At 52.0% G+C, this 21,775-nt stretch overlaps 2 protein-coding genes across 2 annotated transcripts; one reads left to right on the top strand and one right to left on the bottom strand.

Moving 5' to 3' along the window:
* Positions 1-704: 704 nt before the first annotated feature.
* Afmid (arylformamidase) lies at positions 705-11,229 on the bottom strand. The gene is made up of 11 exons (XM_042667185.1): positions 11,146-11,229; positions 10,671-10,761; positions 5,329-5,433; positions 5,185-5,233; positions 3,144-3,229; positions 2,972-3,044; positions 2,724-2,821; positions 2,447-2,525; positions 2,220-2,361; positions 1,955-2,059; positions 705-1,217 (listed from the first exon to the last, which is right to left on the bottom strand). The coding sequence occupies exons 1-11, from the start codon at positions 11,176-11,178 to the stop codon at positions 1,137-1,139; spliced, it is 942 nt and encodes a 313-aa protein (XP_042523119.1). The 5' UTR covers positions 11,179-11,229; the 3' UTR covers positions 705-1,136.
* A 137-nt stretch (positions 11,230-11,366) lies between these two features.
* Positions 11,367-20,389, top strand: Tk1 (thymidine kinase 1). Its single transcript, XM_042667140.1, has 7 exons — positions 11,367-11,510; positions 11,587-11,618; positions 12,141-12,251; positions 16,067-16,160; positions 18,557-18,646; positions 19,487-19,606; positions 19,696-20,389. The coding sequence occupies exons 1-7, from the start codon at positions 11,445-11,447 to the stop codon at positions 19,885-19,887; spliced, it is 705 nt and encodes a 234-aa protein (XP_042523074.1). The 5' UTR covers positions 11,367-11,444; the 3' UTR covers positions 19,888-20,389.
* The last annotated feature ends 1,386 nt before the right edge of the window (positions 20,390-21,775 follow it).

Here is a 21,775-nt window from a genome sequence, read left to right as displayed (position 1 = left end):
GACAGGAAAGCCTTGAATAGAAAAAAAAGAAGTAAAGGGGGGCTGGGAAGGTGGCTCAGTGGTAGAACGCATGCCTTGCATGCATAAGGCCCTGGGTTCGATTCCTTAGCACCACATAAGGAGAAAAAAAGCTGGAAGTGGTGCTGTGACTCAAGTGGTAGGGTTCTAGCCTTGAGCTGAAGAGCTGGGGGACAGCGCCCAGCCCCCACGACTGGCAAAAAAGGAAGAATCCACACCAGCTATTGCTGGCACAGATTTGAACTCAGGGCCTTACGATCACTTGTCTGTCACTCTACCACTTAAGCCTCATTTCTAGCCCAGCTTATTGCTGGTTATTTTAGGAGTTCCTCAGACTTTCCTGTCGGGCTGGACTTGAACCATCATCCACTAAATATCAGTCTGCTGAGTAGCTAGGATTAGTATGAACCACTAGTACCTGACTCACACCAACTGTTGGGAAACGACTGTTTGCAGAGCTTGTCACAGAGGTTGGCTGGGTCTGGTGGAGAAAACATTCACACAAGTGCTGGTGCGTGCTACTTGTCTGGAATGCTTTTGACTCAAGGACTTCATGGCAGTAGTTTAGAGGCACACAGGCGGGAAGGCTCCTTTTGTTCCTGGGGCTTGGGCAAAAGTTCACGGCTAGTGCTCTGCCACTTGAGCCACAGTTCTACTTCTGCCTTTCTGGTGCTTAATTGGAGATAAGCATCTCATAGGTTTTCCTATCTAGGCTGGTTTCAAACCATGATCCTCAAATCTCAGACTCCTCACTAGCTAGGATCAAGGCATCAGCAACCAGTTCCTAGTTTAAGACTCCTTATTCACTTTTTTCCCAAGTGCTGGGGATGGAACTTGGCCTCACATATGCTGAGCAAACACTCATCCTCTTCCTGGCCCCAGCAGCTCCGTTTTTGGTATTCATAGCTTCCACAAGTCACTCCAGAGAGAAGTCATTTTGTCACACACACCCTGTCAGTAGGCAGAAGGGCCAGACATGGCCAAGTGGTGGCTTCAGGCATCTCAGATTGAACTGTGGATATTGCCTGAAGCTTCTTCAAGGCTGGGGCCAGGGGAACTTGGAAGAACATTAGCCACATTCACAGCAGGGAGCAGAACCTCAGAGCCAGGTGCGCAGGTCAGTGCTGTGCCTTTACCTCCAAAGGCTTTCTGGGAAGCAGAGGGCTTGCAGCCCTACTGAAGATGGTTTTCAGAATGATCTACAGTACAAGAAAAGACGAGAGCCCTGGAACTGGAGTAACAGCTTAAAGACATGGGGTATTGTTTCTTAGGGTTTTAAGTTTTTATGGGTGTTTATCCTGTGAAAGAAGGAAAAAGAAAAGAAAGCTGGGCACTGCTGTCTCACACCTGCAATCACAGCTTAGGAGACTTGAGATGTGAGGATCACAGTTTGAAGCTACCCTGGGCAGGAAAGTTCATGGGACTCTTCTCTCCAATTAGCCAACAACAAAGCCAGAAGTGGAGTTGTGGCTCAAGTGGTAGAGTGCCCAGGTCCTGAGTTCAAGCTCCAGGACCGGGCTCCCCCAAAATAAAGTAGTTGGCTAAGAGTGTAGCTCAGTATAGAGCACTAGCCTGGCATGGCCCTGGCATCTAGCCTCAGTACCACACTACAAAAAAAACAAAAAAACAAAGCAACAAAAAACCCAGTGGTGCTGTAGCTCAAGGGGCAGGTAGAGTGCTAGCCTTGAGCAAAAGAACCCCAGGGACAGCGTCCAGGCCCTGAGTTCAAGTCCTAGGACTGGCAAAACAAACAAAAAAAAAACACGCTGAAAAACCAAGACAAAAACAAGCTAACGAATGCCCCTTCCCCAGAAAAAAGCAAAAAGGCAAAAGATTACCTCTACATTTGCCAATTTCATGGCAAGTGTTGCTCTCATTTACCTTTAACTTTGGAGATGGGGCCCCTTGCCGTTCCTGTGGGAGGGCCTGGCCCTACCTGGTTGAGTCTGTCCTCCTCCCGGGTCAGATTCCAAATGATTTCGAAGTGATCCACGCTGGGCAGTTCTTCAAATGAGGCTTTCCACCCTGTTTGGCACAGTGTCTGGGTAGGAGAGACGAGGGAGATGAGGGCTGTCTGAGGCTGGGGTGGGGGAGGGTAGGCGTGGGGAGATGGTTCCCACAGTGCCTGGCAGGTCAGGACACAGGAAGTATTTAACAGGGAAAGTAATGAGGTCACATGAGCTTGACCGCCAGCCAGATACCTCATAGAACTCCCAGGACTGCCGGTGGAATTCTGGGGAGTCGTGCTGACCCACAATCACCAGCACAGGGCAGGTAGAATTCCCAGGCTTCACCGGGGCCACCTCCAGGTGCCGCTGTGGGCTGTTCCTCCGAGCATCCTCCCTGGTGGGTTGGGAGGGGGACCAGGGTCAGGACAGAGGCACAGCCAGCCCCTAGGTCAGCAGGGAAGGGAAGGCAGGTGACTCACGGTGTCATGTGGAGAGGGGCATTCTGGGAGGTGGACAGGAGAGGTTCCAGATCATAGATTCCACTCATCAGGAAAAACCCTACGGAGGTAAAGGAAGGCTTGGGGACAGGGACCAGGTGAGCCTTCAGGTCAGAGAGGCAAGCTTGGGGGCGGGGCGGGGAGGGGACAGAGAGAAGGCAAAGACACTCCTGCGGCTCAAAGCTCCAGGATCAAGCCACTCGTGACTATGAGGACTTGGAGCTGATGGCCCAAGGGCGCCTGCAGTCCCCACAGAAACCTTTGAGACTGGGTGTGACTCCATGCGTGGACCAGTTAACCAAGAGCATCATGGCAGCCAGCTGAGCCCCGGCTGAGTGTCCACACAGGAAAATGCCTCTAGGATAGGTCAGACAGAGAGCTGGGTTTGTATTTCTTTCCCCAAGGCATCAGCGGCCCGGATTTGCCCGTGGACCGCAGGCCACAGGGGCAGCATGGCTGCTTCCACCCGCCTGGCACAGCCCAGCAGAGCGCTGCGGTGACACCCACTTGTTCTCTGGAAACCTCTTCTGCACGAAGGCGATGCTGCGGGCCACCTGGTCCACCATCTTGTCTATGGTGCCTGAACAAAGAGCAGGGGCCGAGTCAGGATCCACTGGGAAGTTGTCTCCCTGCAAAGGAGCCCCCTGGCCCTTGAACTGGCAAAGCCCACCCTTGGTACCTTTGGGGGCAATGTCATAAGCCACGATGACCACGGCCACCCCATGTGCTGTCAGTGGGTTGACCATGAAGGCAGACTGGTCTTTACTGCAGAGACAAGAGGTAACAGTGGAGGCCACTTGGCCTTGGTCCTGTCCCCCCTAAGTCCAGGACACACTGCGTGTCATGGTAGGATAGGGGGAAAGCTGCGTCCTCATCATGTTGTATGTTAGCCAAGGGAACTCTGGGACTTTAACTTCTAAGCCTGGTTCCCTTGCCAGTAAAATCCCAACAGTTATGTCCCCTGTGTGCATATGTGCGCACACGCCGGTATTGAGGCTTGAACTCAGGGCTTGGACACTGTCCCTGAGCTTTTTGGCTCAAGGCTAGTGCTCTATCACTTGAGCCATAGCCCCACTTCCAGTCTTTTTATGGTTAATTGGAGATAAGAGTCTCAGGGACTTTTTTGCCCAGACTGGCTTTTAATCTGAACTGTGATTTTCAGATCTCAGCCTCCTGAGTAGCTAGGATTACAGGCATAAGCCTCTGGTGCCCAACTATGTGCCTTCTTATAATGTTCCCTGCTTTTGAGAGCTTCAGATGAGGGGTTCAAAGATCTCTGCAGTAAGGTGAATATGTTGGCCAGAAGCAGTGGCTCATATCTGTAATCCCAGCTACAATCAGGAGGCAAGACTCCCTCAGAAAGTGCTAGAACAACAGAGGCAAACATTGCCTTTTTATCTAAGGGCTACCTTTTTAGCTATGTGCCAGTCCTGGGGCTTGAACTCAGGATTAGGCATTGTCCCTGAGCTTTTTTGCTTAAGGCTAGTGCTCTACCACAGATCCACAGCTCCATTTCCAGCTTTTTTTGGTGAGTAGCTGGAGGTAAGAGTCTCTCAGGCTTGGCTTTCTGTCCTTGGGCTGGCTTTGAACCAAGCTAGGACCATAGGCGTAAACTACCAGCACCTGGCTGTGCCGTTCCTCTTTGAGCACTGAAAGCCCCGTGTCCTCTTGCTCCTGAGCACACTACTGAGACAGCTGGCCACTCTGGTTTTCTTGATCAGCAGTTGGCCAAATCCATCTCCCTCTGGGTGGGTGTGGTGTGAATAGTGTTTCCCCAAAAAAGTATGTCCAAGCCAGGTGGCGGTGGCTCATGCCTGTCATCCTAGCTACTCAGGAGGCTGAGAGCTAAGGATCGCAGTGCAGAGCCAGCCCTGGCAGGAAAGTCTGTGAGACTCTGATCTCCAGTGAACCACTGAGAAAACTGGAAGTGGTACTGTGGCTCGAGTAGTAGAGTGCTAGCACTGAGCAAAAACAAGCACCTAGGCCAAGAAGCTAAATACTGAATATTTTCCATTCATTTGCAAAATACAGACTGTAAAAGATACAGTTATATATTCGTGTGTGTGTGTGTGTGTGTGTGTGTGTGTGTGTGTGTGTGTGTGTGTGTAGGAGGAAGAAGAGAACATAAGCATAACAGGACTACTGGGGGGGGGACAAGAGACAAGAGGGAGGAGGAGGGGTAAGAATGGTGGAGGACACATAATATGGAAACCCATGGTGTCTATGAAGATGAACTCACTGAAGGCAAGGGAGCAATAGAGGTACAGGGGTGGGGGAACCCCAGGAAAGAGTGCGAAATCGGTGACTATATTATATACAAGTGTGAATGACGCCCACAATGAAGAAAAAGAAAAAAGAGAGGGAGACTTAAGACCCAGACACTGTGGGCTGTGGGCAGAGGACCCAAGAGACCACTAGAAGCGATAGGGGCTGGAAAGACCCCACCCTGACAGCCTGACCCCCGCGGCGCCCCATGCCTGACTCCTAGCCTCTGAGGTGTGAGTGCATACACTGGTGTGGTTGGAACCAGGCTTGCTGAGTTACAGCCTGTACATGTGCAGTGAGGGGTAAGGAACACAAGTTTATAAAAGCCCAAACATTGAAGAAAGTTTTGAGAAAGCATTGAGCCCAGAGGCCTCGCTTCTGATGGCGCACTGGCCACGTGCTAAACCTTGCTCCTGCGAGACCCAATCTGCATTCATCTGAACCCGCCAGCTCACCTTCCACTCTGCCAGTATCCTCCATGAAAAAATACGAAGAAAGGCAAAGCTGCAAGAAAAAACAGAGGGTCCTGGGTGGGGCTGGGCCCTGGGCCAGGCTGGGCCCTGGGGGGCGGCCACAGGCCAGCAGCCCACTTTGCTTACCTTCAGATACCACATCAGGAAAGTAAATGTCTACTTTCTCCCCTTCCCCATCTCCATAGGGGACATCCAGCTGGCTCTTCCTGGTGGCCCGGGCTTTGCTGGTGGCTGCCTCGGGAAATGGACAAGGGATTGTTAGAAGCTCGATGAACCCAGGGCCTCCTTACACTTGCTGGACCACTTGAGCCACGCCTCCAGACCCTTTTGCTTTACTCCCTTTGCTTTTTGACCAGACTGACCTTGATTCTCCTTCCTCCGCTCCCTGTGTAGCTAGGATTACAGTCCTGAGCCACCACTTCTGGCCAGAAGGCTTCTTAAAGACCATTAGGTACCTGCCTACCTTAAAGAATTTGGGTAGACTTTTTTGTGTGTGCCTGTACTGAGGCTTGAACTCAAGGACTGGGCACTGTCCCCTGGCTTTTTCATTCAAGGTCAGTGCTCTACCAATTAAGCCTTAGCTCCACTTCTGGCTTTTGGTGGTTAGCCATAAGTTTCATTGGCTCTTGGCTTTGAACCTCAGTTCTCATATCTTAGCCTCCTGAGTAGGTAGGATTACAGGTATGAGCCTTAACCACCTATCTGTCATTCTTTTAGGTTAGAATGTTTAATGCTGTTTATGCTATTTCTGTTACACAGAAAGTTTTTTCCTACGAGAAAAAAAGAAAATAGGAGAATCTTTTAAAAACTGTGAATGATAAGTACAGAATTTTGAATCTTGTTTTTAAGAATATTTTTCAGAAAATTGGGGCTGGGAAGGTGGCTCAGTGGTAGAGCACTTGCCTTGCATGCAGAGGCCCTGGGCTTGATTCCTCAGCACCACATAAGCAGAAAAAGTTGGAAGTGGTGCTGTGGCTCAAATGGTAGAGTGCTAGCCTTGAGCTGAAAAGCTCAGGGACAGGGCCCAGGTCCAGAGTTCAGGCCCCAGGACTGACAAAAAGAAAAAGAAAAAATACTCCTGGGCTGGGATGTAGCTCAGTGGCAAAGCACTTGCCTAGCAAGTACAACGTCCTGGGTTCGAGCCCCAGTACCAAAAAACAAAAGACGAAAAAAGAAAAAAAATACTCCTTTCTTTCTTTATGGTACTGGGGATCAAATATGCCCTTTTGTGGGGGAAGGGGGCTACTGTGGATTGAACCCAGGGCTGCTATCCTGCTAGGCAAACACTTAACCTCTTCAGCTTAGCATTTAGTCTTTTATTTTGTTGTTGGAGGTGGGGCTTGAACTCAAGCCAGGCACTGTCCTTGAGCTCTTTTGCTCAAGGCTAGTACTCTATCATTTTGATCCACAACTCTACTTGGAGATAAGAGTATTGTGGAGTTCCCTGCCAGGGCTGGCTTTGAACCATGATCCTCAGATCTCACCCTCCAAAGTAGCTAGGATTATAGGTGTGAGCCACTGGTGCCTGGCTATTTTCAATTATTACCTAATAGACTCAAAGTATGGTAAAAACTGGGTGCTAGTGGCTCACACCTATAGTCCTAGCTACTCAGGAGGCTGAGATCTGAGCATCACAGAAGCCAGCCCAGGGCAGGAAAGTCTGTGAGACGCTTTTATTTTCTTTTTTTTTGGTCGGTCGTGGGGCTTGAACTCTGGGCTTGAGCACTGTCCCTCAGCTCAAGGTGAGCGCTCTACCACTTGAGCCACAGCACTACTTCCGGTTTTCTAGTGGATTACTGGAGATAAGAGTCTCACAGACTTTCCTGCCTGGGCTGGCTTTGAACCGAGATCCTCAGATCTCAGCCTCCTGAGTAGCCAGGATTACAGGCTTGAACCATTGGCGCCCGGCTCTGTGAGACTCTTTCTCCAATAAAAGACTCAGAAACTAAGCCAGAAGTGGTATTGTGGCTCAAGTGGTAGAGCACTAGCCTTGGGCACAGAGAGACTCAGAGACAGTGCCTAGGTCCTAAGTTCAAGCTCCAGGACTGGCAAAAAAAAAAGTGTGGTAAAGGACCAGGCTGGCTGGGTTCTTTGCTGGACCATGAGGAGCTCTGGACAACAGGCGAGACATTAGCTCACATCTGGCCAAGTGGTTTTGCTTAGAATATTCATGGGTCAAAGTAGCCAATGCATGAATGGATCAACAAATTGTGCACTTCAACAGAATATTATTGGGGCATAAAAAAGGAATCTAGGGCTGGGAAGGTAGCTCAGTGGTAGAGTGCTTGCCTTGAATGCATGAGGCCCTGGGTTCAATTCCTCAGCACCACATAAGCAAAAAGAAAAAAAGCCGGAAGTGGCGCTGTGGCTCAAGTGGTAGAATGCTAGCCTTGAGCTGAAGAGCTGAGGGACAGCACCCAGGCCCAGAGTTTAGGCCCCACGACTGGACCCAAAAAAAAAAAAAAAAAAAAAGGAATCTAGCTGGGTGCTGGTGGCTTATGCCTGTAATCCTACTCAGGAGGCTGAGATTTGAGGATCCATGAGGATCTAGGTCCAAAGCCAGGCCAGGCAGGAAGTCCACGATTCTCTTTATCTCCAATTAGCCACCAGAAAACCGGAAGTGGAACTGTGGATCAAAGTAATAGAGAGCAAAATTTGAGTAAAAATGCCCAGGACCTGAGTTCAAGCCCCATGACCGACAAAAAAAAAAAAAAAAAAAGGAATCTAGTTCTAATACCTGCGACAGCACAAATGAATCTAGAAGACAGCTAAGTAAAAGAGCCAGACACCAAAGGACCCCTATGGTATGACTGTCTACAGAGAACCTCCTCAAAGGAAAGGCAGTAGGGATTAGCAGGAGGAGGAATAGAAGTCACTGCTAAAGGGATAGGGGTTCCTTTTGGAATGAATGACAATAAGGTTTAGGAAGATGGCAGCGTTGGTCTGGCAACATTTGAGTATTCAAAATACTACAGACAGCTGTGAGCAAAAAAGAGAAAGCCAAACAAGAGCTCAAGTCCCGGACTTCAAAGCCTCAGTTTTGGCACATACATACACAAAAGCTACCAAACTGAACACATTAAAATGACAAGGTAAGCCGGGCACTGGTTGCTCAGGCCGGTAATCCCAACTACTCAGAGGGCTGAGATCTGAGGTTCATAGTTTGAAGCTAGCCCAGACAGGAAAGTTCACGAAACTCTCATCTCCAATTAACCACCAAAAGTGCCTAAGTGGAGCTGTGGCTCCAGTGGTACAGTGCCAGCTGAGAGCATGAAAAGCTTAGGGACAGTGCCCAGTCCCAGTTCAAGCCCCAGGGCTGGCCAAAAAAAAAAAAAGATTGGGTTTGTATTCTGTGTGCCCATTATCTTTCCCCCTTCCCCCCCCCACTTTCTCCTCCCTCTCCTGCAGTGAATAGGGGAAAATCCTAATTACAGAGCCAACTAGCTTATATAGGCCAGCTGGGCAGGGACAGGCAGTGGCTGCCAGTCACAAGGTCCCACCAACCAATCTACACTGGTGATTGGTCAGGCAAGGGAAGATAGGAGTCATTGGGACAGGAACTGCATGTGGGCTGGGATTTAGGGTGTTTGCTAGGAGCTCTCCATGCTTCAAGAGTTGACATACTCCAGAGTATGGCTGCCAGGCACGGGGCACGCTCGGAGCCCAGCACCGCCAAGGCCAAAACTTGCAAGAACTGGAGCTCCCAGGGGCTAGATGGAGTAGGCCGAAGCTCCGATGGACGTACAGTATTTTCAATTGTGGGAAAATACGCATAACATGCTTCCATTTTAACCTGCTTTAAGTTCAATCAGGTAATATCCACTTAACTTACATTGTCTAATCCACATAGCTTCCACCTCCAGAACTTCCTCTTCCCATTAAACATTAACTCCCCATTCCTCCTGCCCCGCCCCTGCCAGCCCTCCTACACCAGGTAAACATGATTACTTTAAGAACCTAGAAATACAGAAGAACCATAGTACTTACCCATTTGCATCTAGAATCTATATGTCTATATCCTTATTTATATATCCCCATTTTGATTATAGTTATAGATGTATATTTTTCTTTACTGTAAAATGAATTTTGACTAGCCAGGTGTGGGTGGCTTACACCTGTAATCCTAGCTAATGAGAAGGCTGATTTCTGAGGATTCATGGTTTGAAGTCAGCCCGTGCAGAAGTTGGTAAGGCTCTTTATCCCCAGTTAAACAGCAAAAAGCCAAAAGTGGAGCTGTGGCTTACGGGGTAGAGCAGTAGCTCAAGAAATCTAGGGGACAGTATCTAGGCCCTGAGTTCAAGCCCCAGCACTGGCACTGGAGAACACACACACAAAATCTTGAAGAGAACGGAAGGAGGCACTGAAAGACCTGACCATTAGTTTACCAGGGACCTCATTTTATTCTGGAATTTAACCTCTGAACTACTGCAGTCCTAAAGCCAGAAAATTCCAAAAAGCTATGTGCAAACAGTACTTGGAAAACTGCAGGTGATGTTTACCTAAGATAAGCCGGAGGTGGAATTGTCTGTGATTCCAGATATAGGAGTGGTGACCAAAATCTAACGAAAAAGTCCTGCAGTTCTGCAGGTACTCCCTTGCACCACCCTTGTGACTTAACCAATAATTTTAAAGTGCATCAACCCCTTGATCTGACCAATAATCCTTTCTAGATTCCTTCCCGCCATTGGACACGCAAATCATGTTTTAGAGATGTTTTATGATTCTCTCGAAGTGTGTGTTGATTTGTCAAGAAATGATATGATGATGATGATGAGTGCAAAGCCCCAGCCTTGCCAAAAGTGTATAAAACTGCTGCAAACCCTAGGTTGGGGCCTCTCAGCGTCACCGGTTGTGTGCTGTGTGCACAGAGGACCGGCTAGCTCACAATAAACACCTCGCTGCTGATTACATCGATCTTGGTCTCTTGTGGTCTCTTTAGGGTCCCAAACTTGAGCATTATAGCACACATCTGTAATGTCGGCTATGCAGGAGGCTGAGGCTTGGGAGGACTGAGCTGAGACTGTTCAGACTTTATCTGACAAACTAAAGGAATAAGGGCTGGAAGTGGGGCCTGTAAGCAGATGGCCCAGTATGACCAAAACAGCAACAGAAAGGGAGAGGTGGAAGGATTGAAAAAAAAATAGTGAATTCTACCAAAGAACCTTTTTTATGGATGTAGGCACAGAATAGATGAAGCTCCACTGTACAATTAATGTGCTAATAAAGCCTGAAGAGTTGTCTGAAAACAGCAATAACATCCCATCTCCAGGGAACAGTTATAACATCCCAAGTGGACGTGAGCTGGCTGAGCCCTCACCCGCCTCTTTGGCCTCCACTCAGCCCCGCAGCCTGGGCTCCTGAGCACGGGAGGCTGGCCCTCCCGGGGCTGCTCTCCCCTGCCCCCAGATAGCGACGGCTCCCGCAGGGCCAAAGGTCACCCGAGGCAGCCGGGCGGGGCCGCACCGTACCTTCGCTTCCCAGCTGTAAGTAGGTCTGCAGGGCTTCCTGGGCTCCCCGGCGGACCACCCACTCGCTGGGCGAGTACTGCTTCTCCAGCTCCTGGGGGACGGGGACACAGGCCAGGCCGCGGGAGGCGCGTCCCAGGCCGGGGCCGCTCAGCCTGGGACCCCAGACCCAGAGCTCGCAGCGCCGAGCCCGTGCAGCTCCGCAGCCCCCCACCGCCCCGGTGCCGCAGCCCACCGCCCGGGGCCAGGCCGGGGCCCAGGGTGTCCGGTGGCGCCATCGTGGGCGCGGCCCCCCGCGGGGTGGGGTGGGCCGGGGAGGTCCCTCTGCCGCCGACCCGGGCAGCTCGGACCCGGACACGGGGCGGCGCGGGACCAACATCACGGGAAACTCAGCCCCCAGTGCCGTAAGCACCGACCCCGACGCTTCCGGAGGCCTGGTCGGCTCCGAGCCCCCTCCCCGAGCCCCACGCCCGCGTACCTCGGCGGACAGGGCCCTCCAGGGCGCGTCCATGCTGCCACCGGCGGCCGACTCTCGCGCTCCTACCCGGGGCGAGGGGCGGGGCGAGGGGCGGGCCACGCCCTCCGGCTGGTGAGCCAATCAGCGGGGGAGTGTGTTCCCGCCGGCTCCTGATTGGCCAGCGCTTCGCAGTCCGAGCGGGCTTCGGGTTTAAAGTGTGGGACTGCCGACCCGGCGGGTAGCTTCAGGCGCCAGCCCGGGGGTCTCGGCTCCCGTGACGTCTCCTCTCCCCTTTCTCGCTTTCTATCCTGGCAGGCAGCATGAGCTGCGTCACCCTGCCCACGGTGCTGCCCGGCTCCCCCAGCAAGATCCGGGGGCAGATCCAGGTGCGGGGGGTCCGTCCTGCGGGTCGGGGGGAGGCCGGCGCCGGGGCGTCCCCGCTGACCTCTCCCTCTGTCCTAGGTGATTCTCGGGCCCATGTTCTCAGGGAAGAGGTAAGGGCCTTCCTGGGCGGGTGGGCTGCCGGTCGCGGGGACGCGTCCTTCCCGGCCGCGCGTCCCGGGCCAGGCCCGCGCCTTCCCGCCAGCCTTCCTCCCCCTCCCCCCGACCTCCGCCTCCCCCTCCTCCTCCTCCCCTCCTCCCTCTTCCTCCCCCCCTCCTCCCCCTCTTCCTCCTCCTCTCTCCCCTCCGCGCTGCCCCGGCCCTCGAAGCCCCCCGGGCCGCCCCCCACCCCCACCCCACCCCGAGGCCCTCCCGGTGTGGCGGGAAGGCTGCAGTTACTTCCCGCGCCCGCCCCGGGCCAGGCCTCGTCCCCACCCCCGCCCCGTCCTCGGAGGGTCGGACCCGGGGGAAGCGCGTTCCGCGGCGGGCTCGGCTTCCCCACGGCGGACCCCGGGGCGCGGGCGCGGGCGCGGCCCTGGCCCCGGCCCAGCCCGCCTTTTCCTCCTCCCGGGTGGAGTGCCCGCCAGGAGCGCGGCTTGGGCCGCGCGGGCCTCACCTGGCCTGCGATCTTGCAGCACCGAGCTGATGAGACGCGTCCGGCGCTTCCAGATCGCCCAGCACAAGTGCCTGGTCGTCAAGTATGCCAAGGACACCCGCTACAGCAGCCACTTCTCCACCCACGACAGGTCAGCCCCGCCGCCGCCTGCCTGCCCGCGCGCAGGACATACTGTACTCCGTCCTCCCACCCCTGGCCTCGAACACTAAGCGTTGGCAAACTTCTGGTGGCCTAGACTTGGCCATGCTTGGGGCTCGAGTCCAGACCCTCCCCCACAGGCCATCTGGAGTCATCTCTGGTAGTCAGAGCTGGTGGGGGAGTGGAGGCTGCTGGCCTCTAATGGGTGGAGTACTTGCCAAGGCCTACATAGTCCCCACCACTCAGATCGATCTAGTCCCAAGCCTGACACATGACACCGGTGGCTCCTTCCTATTACCTAGCTACTCAGGAGGCTGAGATCTGAGGATCACAGTTGGATGTCAGCTGGGGTAAGGAAGTCCATGTGACTGTTATCTCCAGTTAACCAAAAAGCTGCAAGTAGAGTTGTGATTCAAGTAGCAGAGCACCAGCTCCGAGTGACAAAGGTAAGGGACAGTGAGTGCTAAGCCCTGAGTTCAAGCCACAGAACCAGGATTGCACAAGTGCAACACAAAGAATGATCTGCTCCCAAAAAGTCTGTCTTGCCTGCTATTGATGAGAAACCCTCTTTAGAATTTTCACCTGTGCAGAGGCTGCAAACAGATTTGCTTGGCTTGAACTCAGGGCCTGGGCGCTGTCCCTGAATTCTTTTACTCAAGTCTAGTGCTCTATCACTTTGAGCCACAGCTCTACTTCTGGTTTCCTGGAGGTTAATTGGAGATACAAGTCCCACAGACTTTCCTGCCTAAGCTGGCTTTGAACCTTGATCCTCAAGTCTCAGCCTCCTGAGTAACTAGGATTACAGGTATGAGCCACCAGCACCGGCACCTTCACTGATTTTTAATTTCATAGTCATTTGTCTTTAACTGGCCCCCTGTCTGTTTGTGGCCTTCTTGGTTGTGTGTTTTTCTTTTTTTTTTTTTTTTAAATTTTATTTTATTTTATTTGAGAACATACAGTACAGAGGGGTTACAATTACTTGGGCAGGATAATGCATACATTTCTTACCAAGCATTGCATCCTCCTCCTTTGTTTACCCTTCACCTCCCTTCCCAGCCTCCCCCCTCCCTCCCACCCAATCATACCCCCCCTCCCACCCCCCCCACCGACATTGTAAAGCTGGTTTTGACATGACATTTTGTACTTCTCATTGTTGCAACAGGTCCACCTGAATCCTTAAACGACTTGTTTGTCCCTGTCTCCTCCACATGTTATACTGACATCAAATATAGTGAAAACAGGGGTTACACTGTGGGGGAGGGACACACGGTTGTGTGTTTTTCTGCCTGTAACCTCTGGGCTGGAGTCAGCTTTAATTCCTTGGCAGTGGGTTTGGGACTGGTGTTGTGAGCCAGGGGCACACTTGTCTCCATGCTCAGGAGCAAAGCTATGCTGTGCCCGAGTGCAGTAGTGCATCCTGGGCTACTGAGAACAGCGTTCAGCATGTGGTCCTGGTGGGAGCTCTGGGCTTGGTGAAGCTGGTCAGAGCGTAGAGCAGAGACTGCTCAGGGCTCGGAGTCAGTAAGGGCCTGGGTTTGAGCACTGCTTCCCATGGGCTCAGAGATAGAAGTCTTTTTACTTTTCCACATTCTCTAACCAAGGTCCCACCACACAGCTCAGGCGCCCATCTCATGGAAGCAGAAGAAAACTCCAGATGCAGATTGTGAGTTGGGGCAGGTCTGAGGTTTCTGGGGGAGTCACAAGTCACCAGTGTAGACGCCTGACATCCACAAAGCATCAGGGATGAGCCCTTGCCTGACTTCCTCTTCCCGTGTTCTCCACCAGGGGAGGCTAGAGGGAGTTGAATATGCTGTGGGTATTTTTTTCCCCAGAGTTTGGAGGTTATATTATCAAGAGAAGATAACTGAGCAGTAGTTATGAAGTATTTAATTTTGTATAAATGCAGCTAGCTATGCACCATAGCGCCTCCCTGTAGTCTAGTTCTGCAGATCAGGCAAAATGAGGACAAAAGAAAACAACATTGTAGGAAAACACAGAAACTACTTAGACAAGCCGAGGACAGCACACAGCATTCCTTCCCAGAAAAGGCTCTGGCTGTGGGGGCGGGGTGAGGGCCATGGCATGATTTATGATGCTGGAATGGCCTCAAAGGAGCAGACTTGGCTGGGTAGAGTCTGGGTGAGACAGCAGAGCTGCACCCAAGACCTGAGTCCCTGGCTCTGCTGGCGGACAGTCACGTGATCTCGGAGAAACCCTTCAATCTGCTGGGTGTCAGCTGGAGGGGTTCTAGGTCACTGGGGCTGGTTGTGTTGGCAGCTTCTCTCTGCGGAGCCAGAGCCCTCCGTGTGGTGCCCATGGGCTCCTCACCACACGTGGTCTTCTTGGATGAGCCTTTTCTTCAATTTAAAAAACAAAAAGTACTGCTTTGTTTTTATTTTGAGTTGGGGATACACTTAGCACTAAACTACACTCCCAGCATTCATTCTCCCATATTATTCTTGATTTTGTTTTTTATTTTGCCAGTCCTGAGGCTTGAACTCCGGGCCTGGACACTGTCCTTGAGCCACAGCGCCACTTCCTGCTTTTTCATAAAGAGTCTCATGGACTTTCCTGCCTAGACTGGCTTTGAACTGTGATCCCCAGACCTCAGCCTCCTGAGTAGCTAGGATTACAGGCATGAGCCACCAGTGCCTGGCTTTATTCTAAATTTAAAAGAAATGGAAACGTTTTGCCAGCACTGGCCTTGGGCTGGGGGTGTAGCTAAGGGTGGGGAGCTTGCCTGCCTGGCTTAGGACTCCAGGTGTCATCCTTAACACCACTGAAACAAGTCAGCCTTGTCTGCCCCTGTCCTGAAGGGCAGAGGAGTTTTGGAGCCTTCATTGACCTTTTCATTGAACATTTATTTATTTTTAGTCCACTGTGTGAAGTGAAGAGAGGTCAATGGTATTAAATAACTACTTTTTTCTTTTGAGCTAAGGAAAACCTTTTGGTGTTAGTACTGGGACTTGAACTCAGGACTTCTTGATACTGGCTTTTTCACTGGTAGCTGGCACTTTGCCTCTTGAGCCACACCTCCAGTTCCAGCTTATTGCTGGTTAATTGGAGATAAGAATCTCTTGGGCCTGAGGTGGCTCCAAACCTCAGTCCTCAGATCTTGGCCTTGTGAGTAGCTACAGGTATGAGCCACACAGGCCTGGCTAATCACTAATTTCTATCGGAACAATCCAACTGATAACTCTGAATCCATTCTAGTTTCACTGAAGTCTGGTTAAGATGAACTTGAGCATCTCTGATGTTACTCCCTGTTGCAGCATTGTCTGTGACAGTAAAGGATACATAAATAAGCCATGCGCTGGTGACTCACACCTGACCTGTAATTCTAGCTACTCAGGAGGCTGAGTTCTGAGGATCACAGTTCAAAGCCAGCTCAGGCAAGAAAGTCAGTGAGACTCTGATCTCCAGTAAACTACTCAGAAAACCAGAAGTGGTGCTGTGGCTCAAGTGGTAAAGTGCTAACCTTGAGCTGAAGAGCTGAGGGACAGCGCCCAGGCCCAGAGTTCAAGCCCCACAACCAACAACAACAACAAAAAAAAAACACATAAATACCTACGTACTAATAGAGAATGGCTATAACAGCCCCTACAAACCTTATGGCGCAATGCATAGAAGAGGCCAAACACTGAGAATTTGGGCAGAAACTCAGATTCCTTTGTCGAATTGTCAAAGAGATGGTTACAGAGTAATAGCCTAGCAGTTTCTATCGGGGTTCTCAGGACAGCACTAATGGACAGCACTGCAGTCTGGTGACAGGCTCACTCTGCTGACTTGTTTGCCTTCTCTTCCCAGGAACACTATGGAGGCGCTGCCAGCCTGCCAACTCCGTGATGTGGTCCAGGAGGCCATGAGTGTGGCTGTCGTGGGCATCGATGAAGGGCAGTTTGTAAGTCCTCTGTCCCCTTCTCCCCGTTGGTTGGGAAGTTATCAATTCTGTGTCTGATCTTCAGTCAAGTAACAAGGTTGACATAGTTCAGTTAGCATCTGAAAACCCTTCAAATCCCCCTGGCTAGTTTTTTCCTTATTGTCATAAGGGTTTACCTTTCATCTACTTCAACCCCCTGAGTGCTGGGATCACAGGCATCTATACCACACCTGGCTCACTATACTCATTTTTGTTTAACAATTTAGTGTTGTTGTGCCAGTACTGGGGCTTGAATTCAGAAACTCTGCTCTTTTTCTATTCAAGACTCTCGCTCTACCACTGGAATCACATCTCCGTTTCTAGACTTGTCTGTCTGGGCTGGTTTTGAGTCTCCATCCTCAGCCTCCTAAGATTAAAGATTACAAGTGTGAGCCACAGCACATTTCCGGTTTTCTGGTGGTTAACTGGAGATGAGAATCTCACGGACTTTCCTGCCTGGGCTGGCTTTGAACCTCCATCCTCCGATCTCAGCCTCCTGAGTAACTAGGATTACAGGCATAAGCCACTGGCACCCGGCTTCATCTCCATTATTATCTGTAATAGAAATTTAGCTACTTCCTCCCTCCCCTAAAGAAAAACTTTAGTTCATTCAGTAAATGATGTATTATTTTCTTGTTGACTGCACGGCCTCAAAACTCACAATCTTCATGCTTTAGCCTCCCAAGGGCTGGATTATAGGCATGTGCCACCACAGCCAGCTTCAACAAATATTTACCACAACTATTATAAAAACCACCCATCTTTCCCAGGCACTGGGCCTTTGTTCTTCAAGAAGTTCAAAGTCAGCCTTGCCTACATGACTCACAACTATAATCCTAAATTCTTGGGAGGGGCTGGGAAGGTGGCTCAGTGGTAGAGTGCTTGCCTTGCATGGCTGAGGCTTTGGGTTCGATTCCTCAGTACCACATAAGCAAAAAAAAAAAGCTAGAAGTGACGCTGTGGCTCAAGTGGTAGAGCGCTAGCCTTGAGCTGAAGAGCTGAGGGACAGCGCCCAGGCTCAGAGTTCAGGCCCACGACCAGACCCCCCCCCCCCCAAAAAAAAAAAAAGCTAAATTCTTGGGAGTCTGAGATCTGAGAAGCTAGCTCTGACAGGAATGAGTGACTCGCCGGGCGCTGGTGGCTCACGCCTGTAATCCTAGCTACTCAGGAGGCTGAGATCTGAGGATCGCGGTTCAAAGCCAGCCCAGGCAGGAGAGACCGTGAGACTCCTATCTCCAATAAACCACCAGAAAACCTGAAGTGGCGCTGTAGCTCAAGTGGTAGAGCGTTCGCCTTGAGCTGAAGAGCTGAGGGACAGCGCCCAGGCCCAGAGTTCAAGCCCCACGACCGACAAAAAAAAAAAAGGAATGAATGACTCTTATCTCCAAATGACCACCAAAAGTGGTCAGAAATGGAGCTGTGGCACAGTGCCAACTATAAGTAGAAAAGCCAAGCAAGTTTGAAATCTGGTTCAAGTCCAACACATACATCCTATCACTACTAGGGGTTTGAGCTCAAAGCCTCATGTCTGCTTAGCACCCCTGTGGGTGGGAAACTGGGAGGAGGAGGCCAATGCTGTGGTCCTTCCCTTCACCTAGGGAGGGATGTGTCTGGTGTCCTGATTTATCCTGGCCTGAGTGGTCTGGTGTGGTGTTGGCTCATGAAACTAATGCTCTTTGGGACTTTGGTTACCAGCTCAGCTCCTAGCTGCAGCGTCTTGCTCCATGTGGGCCTAGATCCTTCCAATTCTTCATACATGTAGGTTTTTGGATTTGGGCTTTTTTTTATGCCAATGCTAGAGCTTGAACACTCTGGGCCTGGCCTGGGTGCTGTCTCTTAGCATTTTGCTCCAGGTTGGCACTCTACTAGCCTTAAGACACAGCTCCACTTTCAACTTGTTGGTGATTAATTGGAGATGAAAATCTCACAGATTTTCCTGACCTTACTGGCTTCAGACGTAGATCCTCAGACCTTAGTCTCCTCAGTAGCTCGGATTTCAGGCTTGAGCTATCTGTGTCCAGCTACAGATAAGGCTTCAAAAAATTACAAAAACAATACTTCATTCTGACGGTTGTAGAGACCAGAAGTTGGCAGGGCGGATTCCTTCTGAGGACAGAGGGAGGATCCAGGCCTCTCCTGATTTGCAGCAGCCCCCAGCCTTGCCTGCCAGGCTTGGAGCAGGACCTGGCTAGGGGGGGGGAAGGGGCTGGGCAGCAGAGACGTCTCCTCAGCTGGAGGGGTGTAGATGAGGAATCTGTGGGAGGGAGAGTCACTTTGTTCGCAAGCTCTGGGCTGTTTGGCGTTGTTGAATCTGGCTCTAAAAGCCAGTGCTCAGGGTGACCGCTCCCCCCCCTCTCCCCCTACACTGGTCTTTCCAGTTCCCTGACATCGTGGAGTTCTGCGAGACCATGGCCAACAGCGGCAAGACGGTGATTGTGGCGGCCCTGGACGGGACCTTTCAGAGGAAGGTGGGGAGCCTGAACCAGTCTCACTGAGGGCCAGGGGAGAGGAGGCGCCTCAGCAGACACAACACCTCAGTCCACTTGCATCCTTCTGGCCTGACCCAACCGACCAGGCCAGGGCTTGCCTGAGCCTAGGGCCTCCTTGGTCCGCCCGAGAGTGGATGTGTTCAGACCAGATGCCAGCTGCTGCCGCCAGCTACTCCAAGTTGGCAAAGGGACAGATCAGGCCATGACGCTTTAGAAAGGCAAACTCAGAGCATTTTCCCAGGCTTGGCTGCTTGTGAATTAAAGGGTTTTTAAAAAGAGGTATAGGGCTGGGAAGGTGTCTCAGTGGTAGAGCGCTTGCCTTGCATGCATGAGGCCCTGGGTTCGATTCCTCAGCACCATATAAGCAGAAAAGGCTGGAAGTGGCACTGAGGCTCAAGTGGTAGAGCGCTAGCCTTGAGCTGAAGAGCTGAGGGACAGCGCCCAGGCCCAGAGTTTGGGCCCCACAACCGGATTCCCCCCCCCCCCAATAAAATAATAATAAAAATAAAAAGAGGTGTAATCCACACACCAGTGGCTCACACCTGTAATCCTGCTACTTGGGGAGATCTGAGGATCAAGGATTGAAGCCAGCCCAGGCATGAAAATACATGACTTTTATTTTCAATTAACTTCCAAAAGGTTGGAGGTGGTGCTGTGGCTCAATTTGTAGAGTGCTAGCCTGGAACAAAAATGCTCAGGGACAGTGCCTAGACCCTAAGTTCAAGCCCCAAGACAGAAAGAGAGACAGACAGAGGGAGGGGGTGGGGGAGGTCTATGCCTGGCTGGGTAACAAGCACACGTGCTCTTCTATGGATGCAGGCTTTCGGTGCCATCTTGAACCTGGTACCCCTGGCGGAGAGTGTGGTAAAGCTGACAGCCGTGTGCATGGAGTGCTTCCGGGAAGCCTCCTACACCAAGAGGCTGGGCCTGGAGAAAGAGGTAGCTCCACGGGGCCTGTGGCTTGAGTGGGCAGGGGCTCCGCCTGGGTCTGGCCTCTCTACACTCATTCTTTGCATCTCTGCCACCAGGTGGAGGTGATTGGCGGAGCAGACAAGTACCACTCTGTGTGTCGCCTCTGCTACTTCAAGAAGTCCCCATCCCGCCCTGCAGGGCTGAACAACAAGGAGAACTGCCCCGTGCTGGGGAAGCCCGGCGAGGCCACAGCTGTCAGGAAGCTCTTCGCCCCTCAGCAGGTCCTGCAGTGCAGCTCTGTCCACTGAGGGCCTGAGGTCCCCTGCCGCCCCACCCATCCACCCACCCCCACCCCGTGGCCTCCGATGGGGCTGCTGCATCTGAGGAACACTGTTACAGGACAGGCCCTCCAGGCCCTCCAGGTTGCCTGTTACCTCCTTCTGGCCTGCAGCTTCCCCTCCTGGCTACTGACATGACCAGCCGCGGGTTGGAGCGGGCATGCGCGGTGGTTCAGCTTGACTGCTGCAAGCATTCCCCTGGGCCAGGGCCGAGCCATGCGTGTGGTGACACCGGTACTGCCGGCCTCTTCCTCTTCGTGGCTTTCACTGCCCAGTTTCTCTTCTCCCTGGAAGTCTGTGCGCCTGTGCATTTGGGGGGATCTGTCCCCCCACGGAGGATGGCCTGGACTCCAGCCCTCACTGCCCTTCACGCTTGAACGTCCTTCCTACGCTTGGTGGTTTCCAGAAGAGCGGTGCATAGTTGGTGCTTCTTGTTTTATAGTATATGAAATTAATAACGAAGACTAAAATTCTCAAGTTGTTGAGAGCTTGCGGCTTGCTGGCCTGGGCTTCCCCGGGTCCTCAGGACAGCTTCTGCGCAGTGTGGGTGGGGATTTCTTCCCAGATCTTTTTGTAGCTCTACTGCTTTCTCCAACCACAACCTTTTCCACAGAAATGCTCACGAAGCATGTCCTAAAGAGGAACTGTCACCAGCATTTCTGTCCGTCTGGCTTTAGGATGGAAACGGATAAATAGAGCCTGGGTTTCAGGTTGTTACCAGGTGCACCTGGGAGATCAGGAGGGCAGGTACTGGGTTCTTTTTGGTTTTTGGGTTTTTTTTTTTGGAGTCCAGTTGTGGGGCCTGAACTCTGGGCCTGGGCACTGTCCCTCAGCTCTTCAGCTCAAGGCTAGCGCTCTACCACTTGAGCCACAGCACCACTTCTGGCTTTTTCTGCTTATGTGGTGCTGAGGAATCGAACCCAGGGCCTCAGGCACGCAAGGCAAGCACTCTACCACTGAGCCACCTTCCCAGCCCTGGTACTGGGTTTTTGGTGTGAGTGTGTTATCAGGGTTTGCACTCTGGGCCTTTTTGCTCAGGGCTAGTCCTCTAATGTGAGTTACAGCTTCATTTCCAGCTTCTGGCAGTTCGCTGGAGATGAGTCTCAGGGACTTTCCTGCCTGGGCTGGCTTTGAAATATTATCTTCAGATCTCAGCCCCCTGAGTAGCTAGGATGACAAGAGTGAGGCTCCCCTGTCCAGCTCAGGTTGTGTGAGAGATACTCGATGGTTTGGGAACTAAGACCATTCAGCTGTGCCTTGGGAAGTGGACCAGAGCAGTTCCTTGGGGCTGGGGTGCTCAGGCTCAATGTGCCCTGATCTGGGCCACACGCACCCAGTGCAGCCGATGGGTTCTCAGAGGGCCTCAGCTCTGCCCTGTGCCACAGCTAGGAGTGGCTGGTGGTGCAGCTGAGACTTGGGAAGAAAGCCCTGTTCCTTTGCACTTGGGATTTTGAAATAACCTGAGTCCGCAGTTGGTGGCTGTCACCGCTCAAAAGAGGAAACTAGGAGTTACTTCAGGGGCCTGGCTTTCTGTTAGAATCAGGCCCATTCTCCCAGGGTTATTTAATAGGGTGTCCTGGGACCCAGTCACCCCTCCCATGGTGCCCTTCACTCTGCTGACAGCTGAGAAGGAAAGGGTTATGAAGAAAGGCACTCAGGGGGCCAGCCCCTCTAATTCTAGAAAGGCAGTCACAGGTCCCTGGCAAGGCAGTCCAGAAAAATCTGTCTTGTTTACAAGCTGAGCACAGTGGCTATTTTGGGATGCTAGTGGAAGGCAGTAAGGGCCGAGACCCCAGGCTGAAGGGTGCTCTAGGTATACAGAAGGGGTTTTTCAGAAGGCAAGTTCCAGGCTGAGGTC

Source organism: Dipodomys spectabilis, unplaced genomic scaffold (genome assembly GCF_019054845.1).
Source record: "Dipodomys spectabilis isolate Male_0828 unplaced genomic scaffold, ASM1905484v1 ptg000379l, whole genome shotgun sequence".
Classification (NCBI taxonomy): Eukaryota; Metazoa; Chordata; class Mammalia; order Rodentia; family Heteromyidae; genus Dipodomys; species Dipodomys spectabilis.
This window is presented reverse-complemented; position numbering and strand designations above follow the sequence as displayed.